General features: G+C 48.8%; 1 protein-coding gene across 1 annotated transcript; it reads left to right on the plus strand.

The window, feature by feature from the left end:
- Positions 1-8,177: 8,177 nt before the first annotated feature.
- Positions 8,178-9,640, plus strand: LOC139317189 (leukocyte cysteine proteinase inhibitor 1-like). Its single transcript, XM_070944161.1, has 3 exons — positions 8,178-8,396; positions 8,570-8,671; positions 9,419-9,640. The coding sequence occupies exons 1-3, from the start codon at positions 8,178-8,180 to the stop codon at positions 9,551-9,553; spliced, it is 456 nt and encodes a 151-aa protein (XP_070800262.1). The 3' UTR covers positions 9,554-9,640.
- The last annotated feature ends 2,263 nt before the right edge of the window (positions 9,641-11,903 follow it).

The raw sequence follows: 11,903 nt of genomic DNA on the forward strand, positions 1-11,903 counted from the left end.
AGAGGTATTTCACGAGAAAAGTATTCCACTCCTCTGCTCGCAATAGAATACCTTATGCCACCAGGCTTGAAATTTTGGACCTGGACAACCTAGAACTATGCCGCCTATGGTCTGACCTAAGCTTAGTACACAAAATTTTTTGCTACAACATCCTACCTGCCAATGACTACTTCAACTTCAACCTCAACGGACAAACAATAGATACAAACTCAAAGTTAACTGCTCCAAACTCGATTGCAGAAAATACAACTTATAGCAACAAAGTGGTCAATGTCTGGAACTCACTACTTGACTCGTTACATCCTCAAACCCCCAAAACTTTAACCTTAAACTGTCCACCATGGACCTCACTCCATTCCTAAGAGGACCATAAAGGGGGCGTGCATAAGTGCACCAGCGTGCCTACCATCCCTGTCCTACCCATTTATTTGTACTCATTTAATATGTATATACTTATACCTGTTCACACTTATACTTGCTTTCTCATACATACTTGACAAACTAACTAACTAACTAACTAACTAACTGACTAACTAACTAACTAACTAACTAACTAACTAACTAACTAACTAAATAAATAAATAAATAAATAAATAAATAAATAAATAAATAAATAAATAATAAGTAGCTGGCTCCAAAGAAGAGAGGCTGTTGGGCAGTCCATCAATGGACACGGAAGCGGCTTTGCCCAGAGCACCGAGTCTGCCTCGGTAGGAGTACCGGAAGCTCACTGTTGCTGTAACCCGGGGTCTTGCTGCATGACACCATTCACAGTTTTCTTTGTTTTTGGAGGAGACTGTCCTCAAAGCCATGGAGGCTTGCTTGCTTATTCATTCATTCATTCATTCATGAAATTTATTTTCCACTGATCTCTTATCCAACTATTCTGGGCAGCTTACAGCATAAAAACATAAAAACATTTCAAAAAACATGAAAGCTATCATTGAACACAACAGATAAAATCATAGAGTAATAAAAGTGTTAACACAAGATGGCAAAGGAAGGAGCTGGACATGCAGGAGGAGGGTGGGGGTGGGGATTAGGTAAACCTCCCCCATTAGGTCCCCAAGGCATCTGGCAGAGGCAGCTCTTAGGAAACGTCAGGAGGGGGGGGAGTCACGACAGACAAGGCTCATCTCCTGGATCCTGCCAGCCGAAATCCCTTAGCTGGCAGGATCCGCAATGGGTCCCCTCTGCCAACACTGGGGGGTGGGGGGATCCATAGGGCTCACCAGCAGCTTCTGTCAGCAGCCACATCTTCTGCCTCACTTGGCTGAAGGTCACAGCGGTGGGGTTTCTTTCCCAACGTCCTTGTCCGCTTACGTGGCCAACCTTCAGCTCTTCCCAGACTCCCAGACTATGGAGCAACTGGCAAGGCGGAATTGTGTCCATTCTGATAACCTCTCCCATCATCTTATCTGCCCTCTGATAACCAGACACTCAATGACAGTGGACTCCGCGTGATCCAAGACCTCCAGACTGTTGGCACGGTCTTGCCAAAAGATGTCGAGGATGGAGCAGAGCGTGTTCCTGTGAGATTTCTCCAGGCGTTTTAACACACCTTCAGTGCAGAATCCAGGAGTCCCATCACCTAGGAGAGAAAAAAGCTCTGCAGACTTTCAGATTTGTGGAAGTGCAGATGTTGTGTTGGAACAGTCTAATACACAGCTGCCCCTGCGCTTAGCTGGTCTGGATGATCCTGGAGTCAATTTCTGTGTCCCAAGAAGTCTCAAAGGAGACCCAGATCCTTCTTGCCAGCACTACTTTTTTTAATTACTATTTTTTTTTTGTAAATATTTTTTTTATTTTTTCCCAAACATAAACATAAAATATAACTTTCAAGAACAGAGTTTCAATCCGGTCATAGATGGTTAACATGCTTACATTCTTTTAACACGCTCTATTCCACTTTTCCATTACATCTTTAAAAAATTTAAAACAGCGGAAAAAAACAAAAAACAAATTTAAACATATAATTCTAACACTTTCATCTAGGCAAATCTAATATATCAATAAAATTTTAACTTCGAATTAAATTTTAGCTCATTATCTCTGTATCTATATCTCATCAATGTCCAAATAGTTATTAACAATATTCTAGTCTCTTATTTTAATTATATACCTTACAATTTTATCACCAAAATTATCAATTTCAATACAACTCCATTTTGTTGAAATTTATAAAACACAATTTTATCAACATCTTAATTATTTGACCCTTTTTATCAAATCAAAATATCTTGAACTTTCCAATTTAATATCCCACATATTACAGTTTTATCACAAGAACATATTGCTTATTCTTCTCCAAATTATCAACTCTTTTGAGATTATTCCCAATATTATTTCCTCCCAATCTCCCAACATTATTGGCTGATTTCCAGCATATTGTATTTGACTAGTTTCTAGCATAAGCTTCTCCCAGACTCCCTCCATTGCTTGGCTGACTTCCAGCATATTTTATTTGGCTAATTTCTAGCATAATCTCCTCCAGAACTCCTTCCATTTTTTGGCTGATTTCCAGCATATTTTTCTCCAACTCTCCTCCTATTGCTTGGCTGATTTCCAGGATTTTATTGGCTGATTTCCAGCATTTTCTGTTTGGCTGATTTCCAGCATAGTCTCCTCCAACTCTCCTGCCATTGTTTGGCTAATTTCCAGCATTTTATTTATTTTCCCACTTACTTCCTCTGAGTCTCTAACTCTTATCTAGTTAGTATCCTTCACCTCATTATTTTAGTTTTCCCTTACATCATAATTATCTATTTAATCTCTATATCTCAGCATATTCATCAAAATTAATTCTCATTATGTTTCATAATAATCATTTCCCATATTTGTTAAATTAGATCAGTTTATCTCTATCATCTGTGTATTTCATAGTTTCATTCAGTAATATATTAATCAATCATAGTCAACAGTCTAACTTTGTTTGCAGAATATAGTCAAGACATATTACATCAAATAATAAGTTTTCTTAAAATTATCTCACATTACTATACACTTCTCATAGTAATTTTTAACCACTTAATATATAAATCCCTATTTTAATTGCCATTTATTATTTTTTTCTTTATTATTCCAAAAACCTTCCTGTTTAATCCAAAAGAAAAAAAAAACCCTTTTATTCCTTTAGGCTTTTAAGCATTACATTACAATTTAGTTAGATTTAGTTAGATTTAAACTAAACTACATATAGTTTAGATTTAAATCTATTTTGTTTCTTCTTTTTCCTGTCTGTCCACATATTCCACTTCAAAGTTCATCTGTTCAAATTAAAAGTTCTATATATCACTTTGATGCTCTTATAAATATCTGCTCCAAGCATGATGTCTCCACTTCCTGTCTTTGTTCGTGCGCCACACCTTCTTTTTGTTAAGTCTGTAAGTTTCCATTATAGAAAAGGTCCAAGATCTTTCTTCTTAAAATCACCCAGAACAGGATAGAAATTTCCAAAGTCTATTAGTCTAATGTTAATTCCAAAGTAATCATAATAATCCAAAATAGAAAGCCATTTAGGATATTTCTTTTCCAAGCAGAAAGTAAAATCTCTTCAATCCACTTTCCTGCTTAGTCACCGCAAACTTCATGGCAATTTTGTAGCCATCTGTCTGTCAATCTTCATTAACTTCATTAACTTTCACAGGTTTAAATTCCCCAAAAAATACTTCTTCAATCCACTCCAAAGAGAACAGGAAAAAAAAGTCCAATTTTCCAAATTATTAGAAACAAATTCTTCTAAGCCAAATTAATTAATGCAAAGTTTGTCTTGGGTCTCCATTCTTTTCCCCCCTTTCTTTTAAGTCTTCAAGCCCCACAGATCAGTAGCCGCTGTTTAAAGGTTGGGGTCTTATTTAAAAAAAAATATTCCAAGTAATCCCTTTATTTGCCTGGGTTGGTGTCACTCACCCAGCTTTGAAACGCTCGTTCTTTCTTCTTCCTCCTGCACGATCTTGTGTCCCGGTCTGCCGCGGCTTTGTGGCAGCCGCCATGGCTGCCTACCCCCGCCGCCGACTTTGAGGATTCCCTCTGGCCTCCGAGGAACTTGCCTGTTCCTCTTGGCCCTCCGAGGCGCTCCTCTTCACACACCCCACATCCCTACAAGATGGGGATCGGTCCGAAGACCGGTCGGGCAGCGGTTTGTCAGTCCGGGTTTTTCATGGGCTCGTTAGAGCCTGCTAATTCCCCGACTGTGGCGCCGCGGCTCCAGACCGGAAGTCCCATTTTTTTAATTACTATTTTTAAAAAATAGTACTGGCACGAAGGATCTGGGTGTCTTGATAGACCATAGACTGGGCTGCATCAATGTGGTACCAAGCTCACAGGGAATGATAGCTCCACTCTATGCTGCACTGGCTCAGGCCACATCTGGACTACCGTGTCCAATTCTGCTCACCAGCATAGAAAATGGGTGCTGAGTATGCAGTACAGGAAGACGTGACAAAGATGGCAGAGGGCTTGGAGACTCAGTCCCAGAAGGAATGGTTAAAAGAATTGGGGGTGATGAACCGAAAGCAGGGATGTCCAACCTTGGCAACTTTAAGACTTGTGGACTTCAACTTCCAGAATTCCCCAGCCAGCAATGCTGAAGGAAAGAAAATGTACTCTGTAGGGCTCCCAAGGCTTGGATAGGAAGAATGGTTGAACGTCTTATGAAGAAAAATCCAAATTTGGAGTAAGGAAGGACATCCTGTGAGAGCTACCAAGCAGTGGGACCTCCTGCCTCCTGGAGTAACGAGGCTCCATCACTGAAGTTTTTCAAAGCAAGTTTTGACATGTGTCTGGGATGGTCTGAGCACCCCAAGTTTCAGGGATGCCACCTGCATTGTGTTCACACTCCTGAATTAGAAGGTCTAACTCTCCCCTTGTCTTGAGGCCCATGGAAAAACTCTCGAGTGGGGAGCCACCTCTTGGTTGCAGCATGCTGGCTGTCTCCACCTGCCCTCCTCCTACTTCTTCCTTCAGTCACTTCCTTGGCTCGAGGGCTGGGCCATGCTGGGCCATCCTCCCCCTTTGCCCCAGTTCCCGCATGGGTGGGGCAGGCTGGGGCTGGGCTAGGCTGGTGTCGGTGGGTATTACAACTGGCAGACTTGGCCTGCTGTGACAGGTGCGCAGGAGGGCTCTTTTCTGAGTTTGCCCCATCCTCCTGCTGCCCAAGGTTGCCAGTTAGGCTGAACGAGGGAAAGAGACACCCAGCAAAGCTGGAGGAGCCGTCGGCAGAAAGAGGCCCCCAGCCTCTTAGTAGCAGCACTGCTAGAGAAAGGCAGGAGGACTCTGGCAGGCAGCAGCCCATGTAACACAGCAATGGAGGAGGTAAAATGGTGCATCCCCCCCTTCCCAGAAATAAAAGACTAAATGAAGAGAAACCCCTCACTGCAGAGAAGTTGCAGGACCCCAGCCGTAACAGAATAAGAGATTTGGAAGGGACCTTGGAGGTCTTCTAGTTCAACCCTCTCCTCAAGCAGGAGACCCTATATCATTCTGGACAAATGGCTGTCCAGTCTTTTCTTGAAAACCTCCACAACGTCTACTGTAGAGGCAAGCCAAATGGTTTGCCTCCAGAAGTTATGGAGCTATGGTTGCATGGTGGCGCAGTGGTTAAAATGCAATATTGCAGGCTCTGCCCATTGCCAGAAGTTTGATCCTGAACAGCTCAAGGTTAACTCAACCTTCCATCTTTCCAAATGGAGTAAAATGAGGGCCTAGGTTGTTGGAGGCAGCAGGCTGCATTTGTAAACCACTCAAAGAGTGCTGTACTATGGAGCAGTACATAAGAGCCTATACCCATGATGGTGAACCTATGGCACACATGCCACAGGTGGCACACTGAACCGTATCTGCAGGTACACGAGCCGTTCCCCTAGCTCAGCTCCAGCACGCATGCATGTACTGGCCAGCTCATTTTCAGCTGCCCCTCCCCTCCCACGAGTCTCCATGCGGCCCATTTTGGATGCCAGGTAAGTACAGGGCTCGCGCAGAGGCTCTGGGAGGGCATTTTTGCCCTCCCCAGGCTCCAAGAAAGCCTCTGGAGCCTGGGGAGGGCAAAAAACGGGCCTTCCAGGCCCACTGGAAGTCAGGAAACTATTGAGCCAGGTACCACCTACTCTATATCTTTGCATTTGATTTTTCTTGCCTAGGTGTAAAACTTTACTATTTTCACCACTGAATTATACTTTGTTGGATAAAGCCCAGTGTTCCAAGTCTGTCAAGATCCTTCTGTATTTTGAGCCTGTCTTCTGGAATTTTGGCTATTCCTACCGGCTTGGTGTCATCTGCAAATTTGATAAATTCCCCTCCCATTCCCTCATCTAAATCATTTATGAAGATTTGAAGAGCACTGGGCCCAAAACAGACCCTTGAAGTGCCCCATTACTGACTTCCCTCCATGTAGATGTTGCTCCATTGAGGACTACACTCTGTTCATAAGTCAGTTATGAACCCATCTGGTGGTGGTGGTGTCTTCCCACATTTTCCTAAGTAAGTAAGAAGTCGTGGTCTACTTTGTCAAAGGCTTCACTGAAGTCTACGTTTGCTATGTCCACAGAATTCCACTAATTTAGTCACTTCATCAAAGAAGGCAATAAGGTTTGCATGAGCCATGAAGACTCAGACAGCTGTCGCTGCAGAAGCTGCCTTGAATGACCCGCCCAGCCAGCTCAGAACTAGGGGCCCTCAGGAGGACACACACACCCCGCTCTCTGAACACAGGTGTGGGGCAGGAGAGGCAGACCCAGACATACCCACTGCCAGCACTTCAATACACGAGGGAGCTTATTCTGCAGATTTATGTGCTTTTGCCAATAAAGCAAAGTGATCTAATGACATATACAAGTGAAAGTAATATTTACAAAATATTACAAAACCCAAAAACAGAAACACAAAAGAAAGAAGTTCCTTAATTTTGTCCCTCTCAACTCTCTTTCCCTCATTTTCAGCTTGGGCTTTATTCAGCTTCTTCTCTCCCTCCTTATCTCAGTTTCTGCCACTGGAACATCCAGGAAGATCTGGAACCGTTTAGAGCAAGCTACGTACGTGCTACCACCGAGGTGCTTTCCACCACTTCCCCTTCTTGCGTGGCTGATCACAGCCTCGTCCCTCTGCTGTGTCCTCAGTCTTCCATGGAAAAACTCAATGGCCCAGCACAGACCCAACCTCTTTCCTCCTCCAGGCAATGACCTGCCAGCGGTTTGGACATTAATCCCGTGCTTAAGGCCAATAGTGTTGATTGCTGGTAAGGAGGAGTTTTGGTCATATGGACAGACTGAACATAGCTTCCACTGGGAAACTGAGCATCCTAGACCAAGCCAAGTCCAGAAACACTAGAGAATTCCTCGAAGCTTGGCATTTAGACACATCAGCCATCAACAGGCACATAGAGATATACAACATCTACATGTCATTCAAAAGAGACAATCAAAAAAGCCAAAAAAAAGGAAGCAAAAAGACCACCGTCTTTTTAATACCAAGATTAGTACTAGACCAACAATCAATAAGCAAACAACACACCAATCAAGGAACTACTAACTCAGACAAACAAGCTAACAGTAAACAACAGTTTACTCAAGGAACCTCCAAGACCATTCCCACCCACACTTGTTTATAAAATGAGAGCAAATCCCTCTCTTCTAGCACTGATGAAGTTACCTAGTTGGGTTATAAAACATCTGCAAGGAAACAATCAAACTCAGAAACAACCAAGGACCCCACAGTCCTCTTCCTTCTCCTTCATTCTGCAAGCCTCCTCCCTTCTAGCATTGATGGTGTTCCCTAGTTGGGTCATGAAATGTCTGCAAGAAAACATCTAAGCTCAGAGAGGTGTAAGATGCCACCAAAGGCCGCTATCAGCTGCCACAGGATATGTGTGTGGCCTGGAGCCGAAAGAGATGCGGGAGAAGCCTAGCATTTGCTCCAGTTGAGGATGAACCAGGAGGGAGGGAGGGAGGGAGGGTTTGGCCATGGCAGATGGAAGAGGCGCCAGGTGAGGTTCCAGGAGCCCAACCCCACCAGAGATCAGCTGCTTTCCTGTCAACCTCTGCTCTAGCGGGCACTGACTCACTCTCTGGCGCCCAGCCCCACCCGTCCCTGTTGCGAAAGGGCCCCGACAGGCTTGGGCTGGTTCTCCTCCTTCTGTCAGCCAGGAGGGCAGGGCCATGGAACTGCTCTGGCCAGATGCATGGATGGCCTCACGTGACGGCAGCAGGAGGACACATGATCGCAGCAGGCAGCTCCCTGGACTAGCCATAAAAGACCAAGATCTGGGCTGCCCCCAGAGGCTCCTCAGTCGGATACCCACCCAGGCTGCCAGCTGCTTCCCCAAGAACTTGAGCACCATGAACGTTGGGGGACTTTCTCCTCCAGAACCAGCCACCCCTGAAATCCAAGGCATTGCTCAGCAGGTAGGTCATCCAGCCAATAACCCATCCCAAGGACTTTGTCAAGTTCCCTTCCCTGCTTTGCCAAGAGATGCCCCAGAAGTCCCCATCGTCTGGCCAGGCCAGCAAGGAGCTGTGTCCTGGCATCTCTCCCTCTTGCGGCCTCATTGCCTTGACCAGGTCCCTTCTGTCACCAGGTGAAGAACAAGCTGGAGGCGGCGGCGAACAAGAGGTTTGCCACCTACAAGGCCATTTTGTACTGTGCCCAGGTGGTCGCTGGCATGAATTACTTTATCAAGGTCAGTGGCTGAACCACAGGATGCACCCAATCCCAAGTGGGGGAGGGGGGAATCAGCCTCTTACCGGCCATCTGAGGTTCTTCTCTCCGCTTCACAGAGGCTGCCCTCCAAAGACCCCCCCCAGTTGCTGCTGTGGCGCCTGCATCTGCCCACCTTCCTTAGCTTCAATGCCTGCTTGTTTTCTTTAACCTCTTCTGCCAACCCACCCCACTGAGTCACTGGGGGGTTCAGTGCCAACTCAGCCACTCAGATCTTCCCTTGAGGGCCTCCTGGACCTGCTGGAGCCGATGACCTTCCTCCAAGCCATTCTCTCCCCCCCCCCCCCCCGCCACTCTTCGCAAAACCTTCTGGCTTGGAAGGGCTCTTTAATATTAGAAGAGGAAGGTCTTCTGCTTTGGGTTTTAGCCAAATCGGCTACTAGGTCCCTGACCCAGCTCTACCAGCTGGGCTAGGAAAGACCTGTCTGAACCTCGGGAGCCAGTGGGGTCTTCAGCCAGCACTGGAAAGGATTTGAGGGGTCTTCACTCTTTGGAGGCATCAGGCTGGAGAAGATGGCCTGATCTGTGGCTGCTTAGTCTGACCCAGAATTCGTTTCTGGAACCCTCCCAAGAAGTAGGTGTAGTCACCCCGTCACCCTGCCTTTGGGGATGTGGCTGTTGGGTCCTTGGCCCTTGTCCTGATGAAGCCCACCCAGACCGAAGGGGCCATGCGCCTGATGTCCATGTCCTGCTGCTCCCCCCCCCACAGATGCGATGTGGTGACAAAGAGAAGGATTACATCCATCTGAGGATCTTCCAGGCGCTGCCAGTTCAAGGCGGACTGGTTGAACTCTCCAGCTTCCAGCTGGACAAGACCAAAGATGACCCCATCACCTACTTCTAGGCGCAGCTGTCCGTCTCCGCTTGGAGGGAAGCCGTGGAAGAAGCGAGGCGTGCACTGAGCCATGGAAGCTTCTGAACGGAATAAACACATTTGTCCAAAAATGCTCATGGACTTTTGGTACAGACTGAGCTGGCTGGAATTAGAGTTCTCAGCTTACGACAGTTCATTAGCGACCATTCAAAGTTACAACGGCACTGAAAAAAGGGACTTAGGAGCATTTTTTCACACTTACAACTGTTGCAGGATCCCCACGGTCACATGACCAAAATTCAGATGCTTGGCAACTGACTCATATTTATGACGGTTGCAGTGTCCTTGAGTCACATGATCCCCTTTTGCCACCCCCTATCAAACAAAGTCAATGGGGAAGCCAGATTCACTTAACAATCGTGTTACTAACTTAACAGCTGCAGTGATTCACTTAACGACGGTGGCAGGGAAAGTCATAAAATGGGGCAAAATTTGCTTAACAACGGTCTCAACAATAGAAGTGTTGGGCTCAATTGTGGTCCTAAGTCGAAGACTATCTCTAGTTAGAAACTCTCTTCTGCTGATTCAGCACAGATTCTCCACACCCTGAAAACCCGGGGGGGGGGAGAGGCGGGGGGACTGGGTATGAGCAGGTCAGCAACCCAGAGACCCTCCCCCTGGCCTTTCCCTGAAGCAGAAGCTCCAGAGACCCAAGAGGGGGCAGAGCCTCTGCAGGAGGAAGGAAGGGAGCCTCAGGGCCCCAAAGACCTCCGTCTGCTACATCCAGATTTTAAAAGCTGTCTTTAGGCTTGCGGAACATCTAACCTCATTCTGTTGGGACAAGGCAGACAGAAGATGAAAGTTAGATAGTGGGAAGGGGGAAATTGTGGCTTACAAGTTACTTTCAGGAACCATGAATGCATCTTTGAAAGCGACCAGCTGCTGATTAAGAACTAAAAATTGCGAAGAGGGGCTAAAATAACCCTTTATAACAGGGGTGGGGAACTATGGCCCTTTCATGACCCATGGACTTCAACTCCCAGAATTCCTAAGCCAGCCATGCTGCCCACAGGTCAAAAAGCAGCCAGAGTCCTCCGCCCTTTCATCGGGTTCTAACTGGGCAATGGAACTCAACCCTCCGCCCGGTTCCTATAAAGGAGGGTCCGAGGGAAGCTTTGGGAGACAGAGCCCGCTCCTCGTCTACGCAGAATGACCTCTGCCTTCACTCTGGTGCGGTGGGGGGGGGGGGTCTTTGGGCTACTAAGAGTTTCTGAGACGGCCATCCCCATTGGCCTTCCCGGGGGGGGGAGAGGGGGAAGCAAGGACTGCGCGGGGCAGGCTGCAGACATGAGCTAGGAGGAGCGGGAGGGGGGCTGCACTGCGGTCAGCCGGAAAAGGCGGTTGGGGGGCGATGGCTTCGTCCCACATGGGAGAGATTCAACAGAGGGGATCCGCCTCTTTAGGGGGGCTCTGCTGATCCACAAATGACCCTCTGATCATGGGGGGAGCGGGGGTTCTCCCCGGAGCCGAGGGGCGACGCATGGCCACAATCACAACCCAGGAACCCGCTTGGCTTCTTTCCCAGCAAAGGCCCAGAAGCACGGGGGGCTTCCTGAAGTCCTGCCGCGGTCAGGCCTCGCCGGCCGCCTTGCTCCCCTTTGCAGACCCTCCGGCCTGACTCCCAAGAAGCGGCCGCCTCTCCTTCGGCGGCCCGCGGTCCGGAGCGCCGCCACGCGAGGAAGCCGAGGCGGGACTCGTGCGCCTACCCGCCCGGCGCCACAAATCTCCGGCCTCAGGGACCTAAGTCCGGCCGCCGCCTGCGCTGAGCCGGGGACGCCGAGCCGCCGCCGCGCAGTTGAGCCGGGCTCCGGACGGGGCGTTGCCCCCTCCGCCCCCCCAGCACCGAGCTCCGGCCTCCTGGCGATGGGGCAGCCCTGCCGCGGAGCTGGGCGCGCACCTGGCCGGCCGCTGGGCTCCTCCGCCGCCTTCCCGAAGACGCCGGGCTGAGCGGCTTCTCCCACCCGCCGGCTTCCCGAGCGCCGCCACGTGGTGCCAGCCGGGGGAGAAGCGCCCTGCCCGTCCGGCTGCCGGCGTGGGGCGGGGCGGGGCGCCGGGCATGCGAGAGGCTAGCAAGGCCGGGCTCCCGGTCGCTGCCGGGGGAGGGAAGGCCGCCCTCCCCAAGACTCCCGCAGGGCAGGAGGGGGTTACTGGCCCGCCGGGAGGCCGGTCCGCTCGGGGGCTGGGCGGATGAATCAGCATCCGCTGCCGCTCGCTCGGCGCGCCCGCTGCGGCCCCACCTGGCCGCCTCCCTGAGCCGCGCCGGGTCGGGGTCGGGGCTGCTTCCCCGGGGGTCGCGCGGAGCCCCGCCCGCTGCAGCCGC

Source organism: Pituophis catenifer, unplaced genomic scaffold, assembly GCF_029215685.1.
Source record: "Pituophis catenifer annectens isolate HBS135680 unplaced genomic scaffold, rPitCat1.0.hap2 SCAF_4, whole genome shotgun sequence".
Classification (NCBI taxonomy): domain Eukaryota; kingdom Metazoa; phylum Chordata; class Lepidosauria; order Squamata; family Colubridae; genus Pituophis; species Pituophis catenifer.

Bases quoted from the DNA above. Each gene is read 5' to 3' on its own strand.
- LOC139317189 (XM_070944161.1), top strand. From the start codon at position 8,178: ATGGCCTCACGTGACGGCAGCAGGAGGACACATGATCGCAGCAGGCAG. The intron at 8,397-8,569 runs GTAGGTCATCCA...TTCTGTCACCAG, and splicing joins TCCAAGGCATTGCTCAGCAG to GTGAAGAACAAGCTGGAGGC. The intron at 8,672-9,418 runs GTCAGTGGCTGA...CCCCCCCCACAG, and splicing joins GCATGAATTACTTTATCAAG to ATGCGATGTGGTGACAAAGA.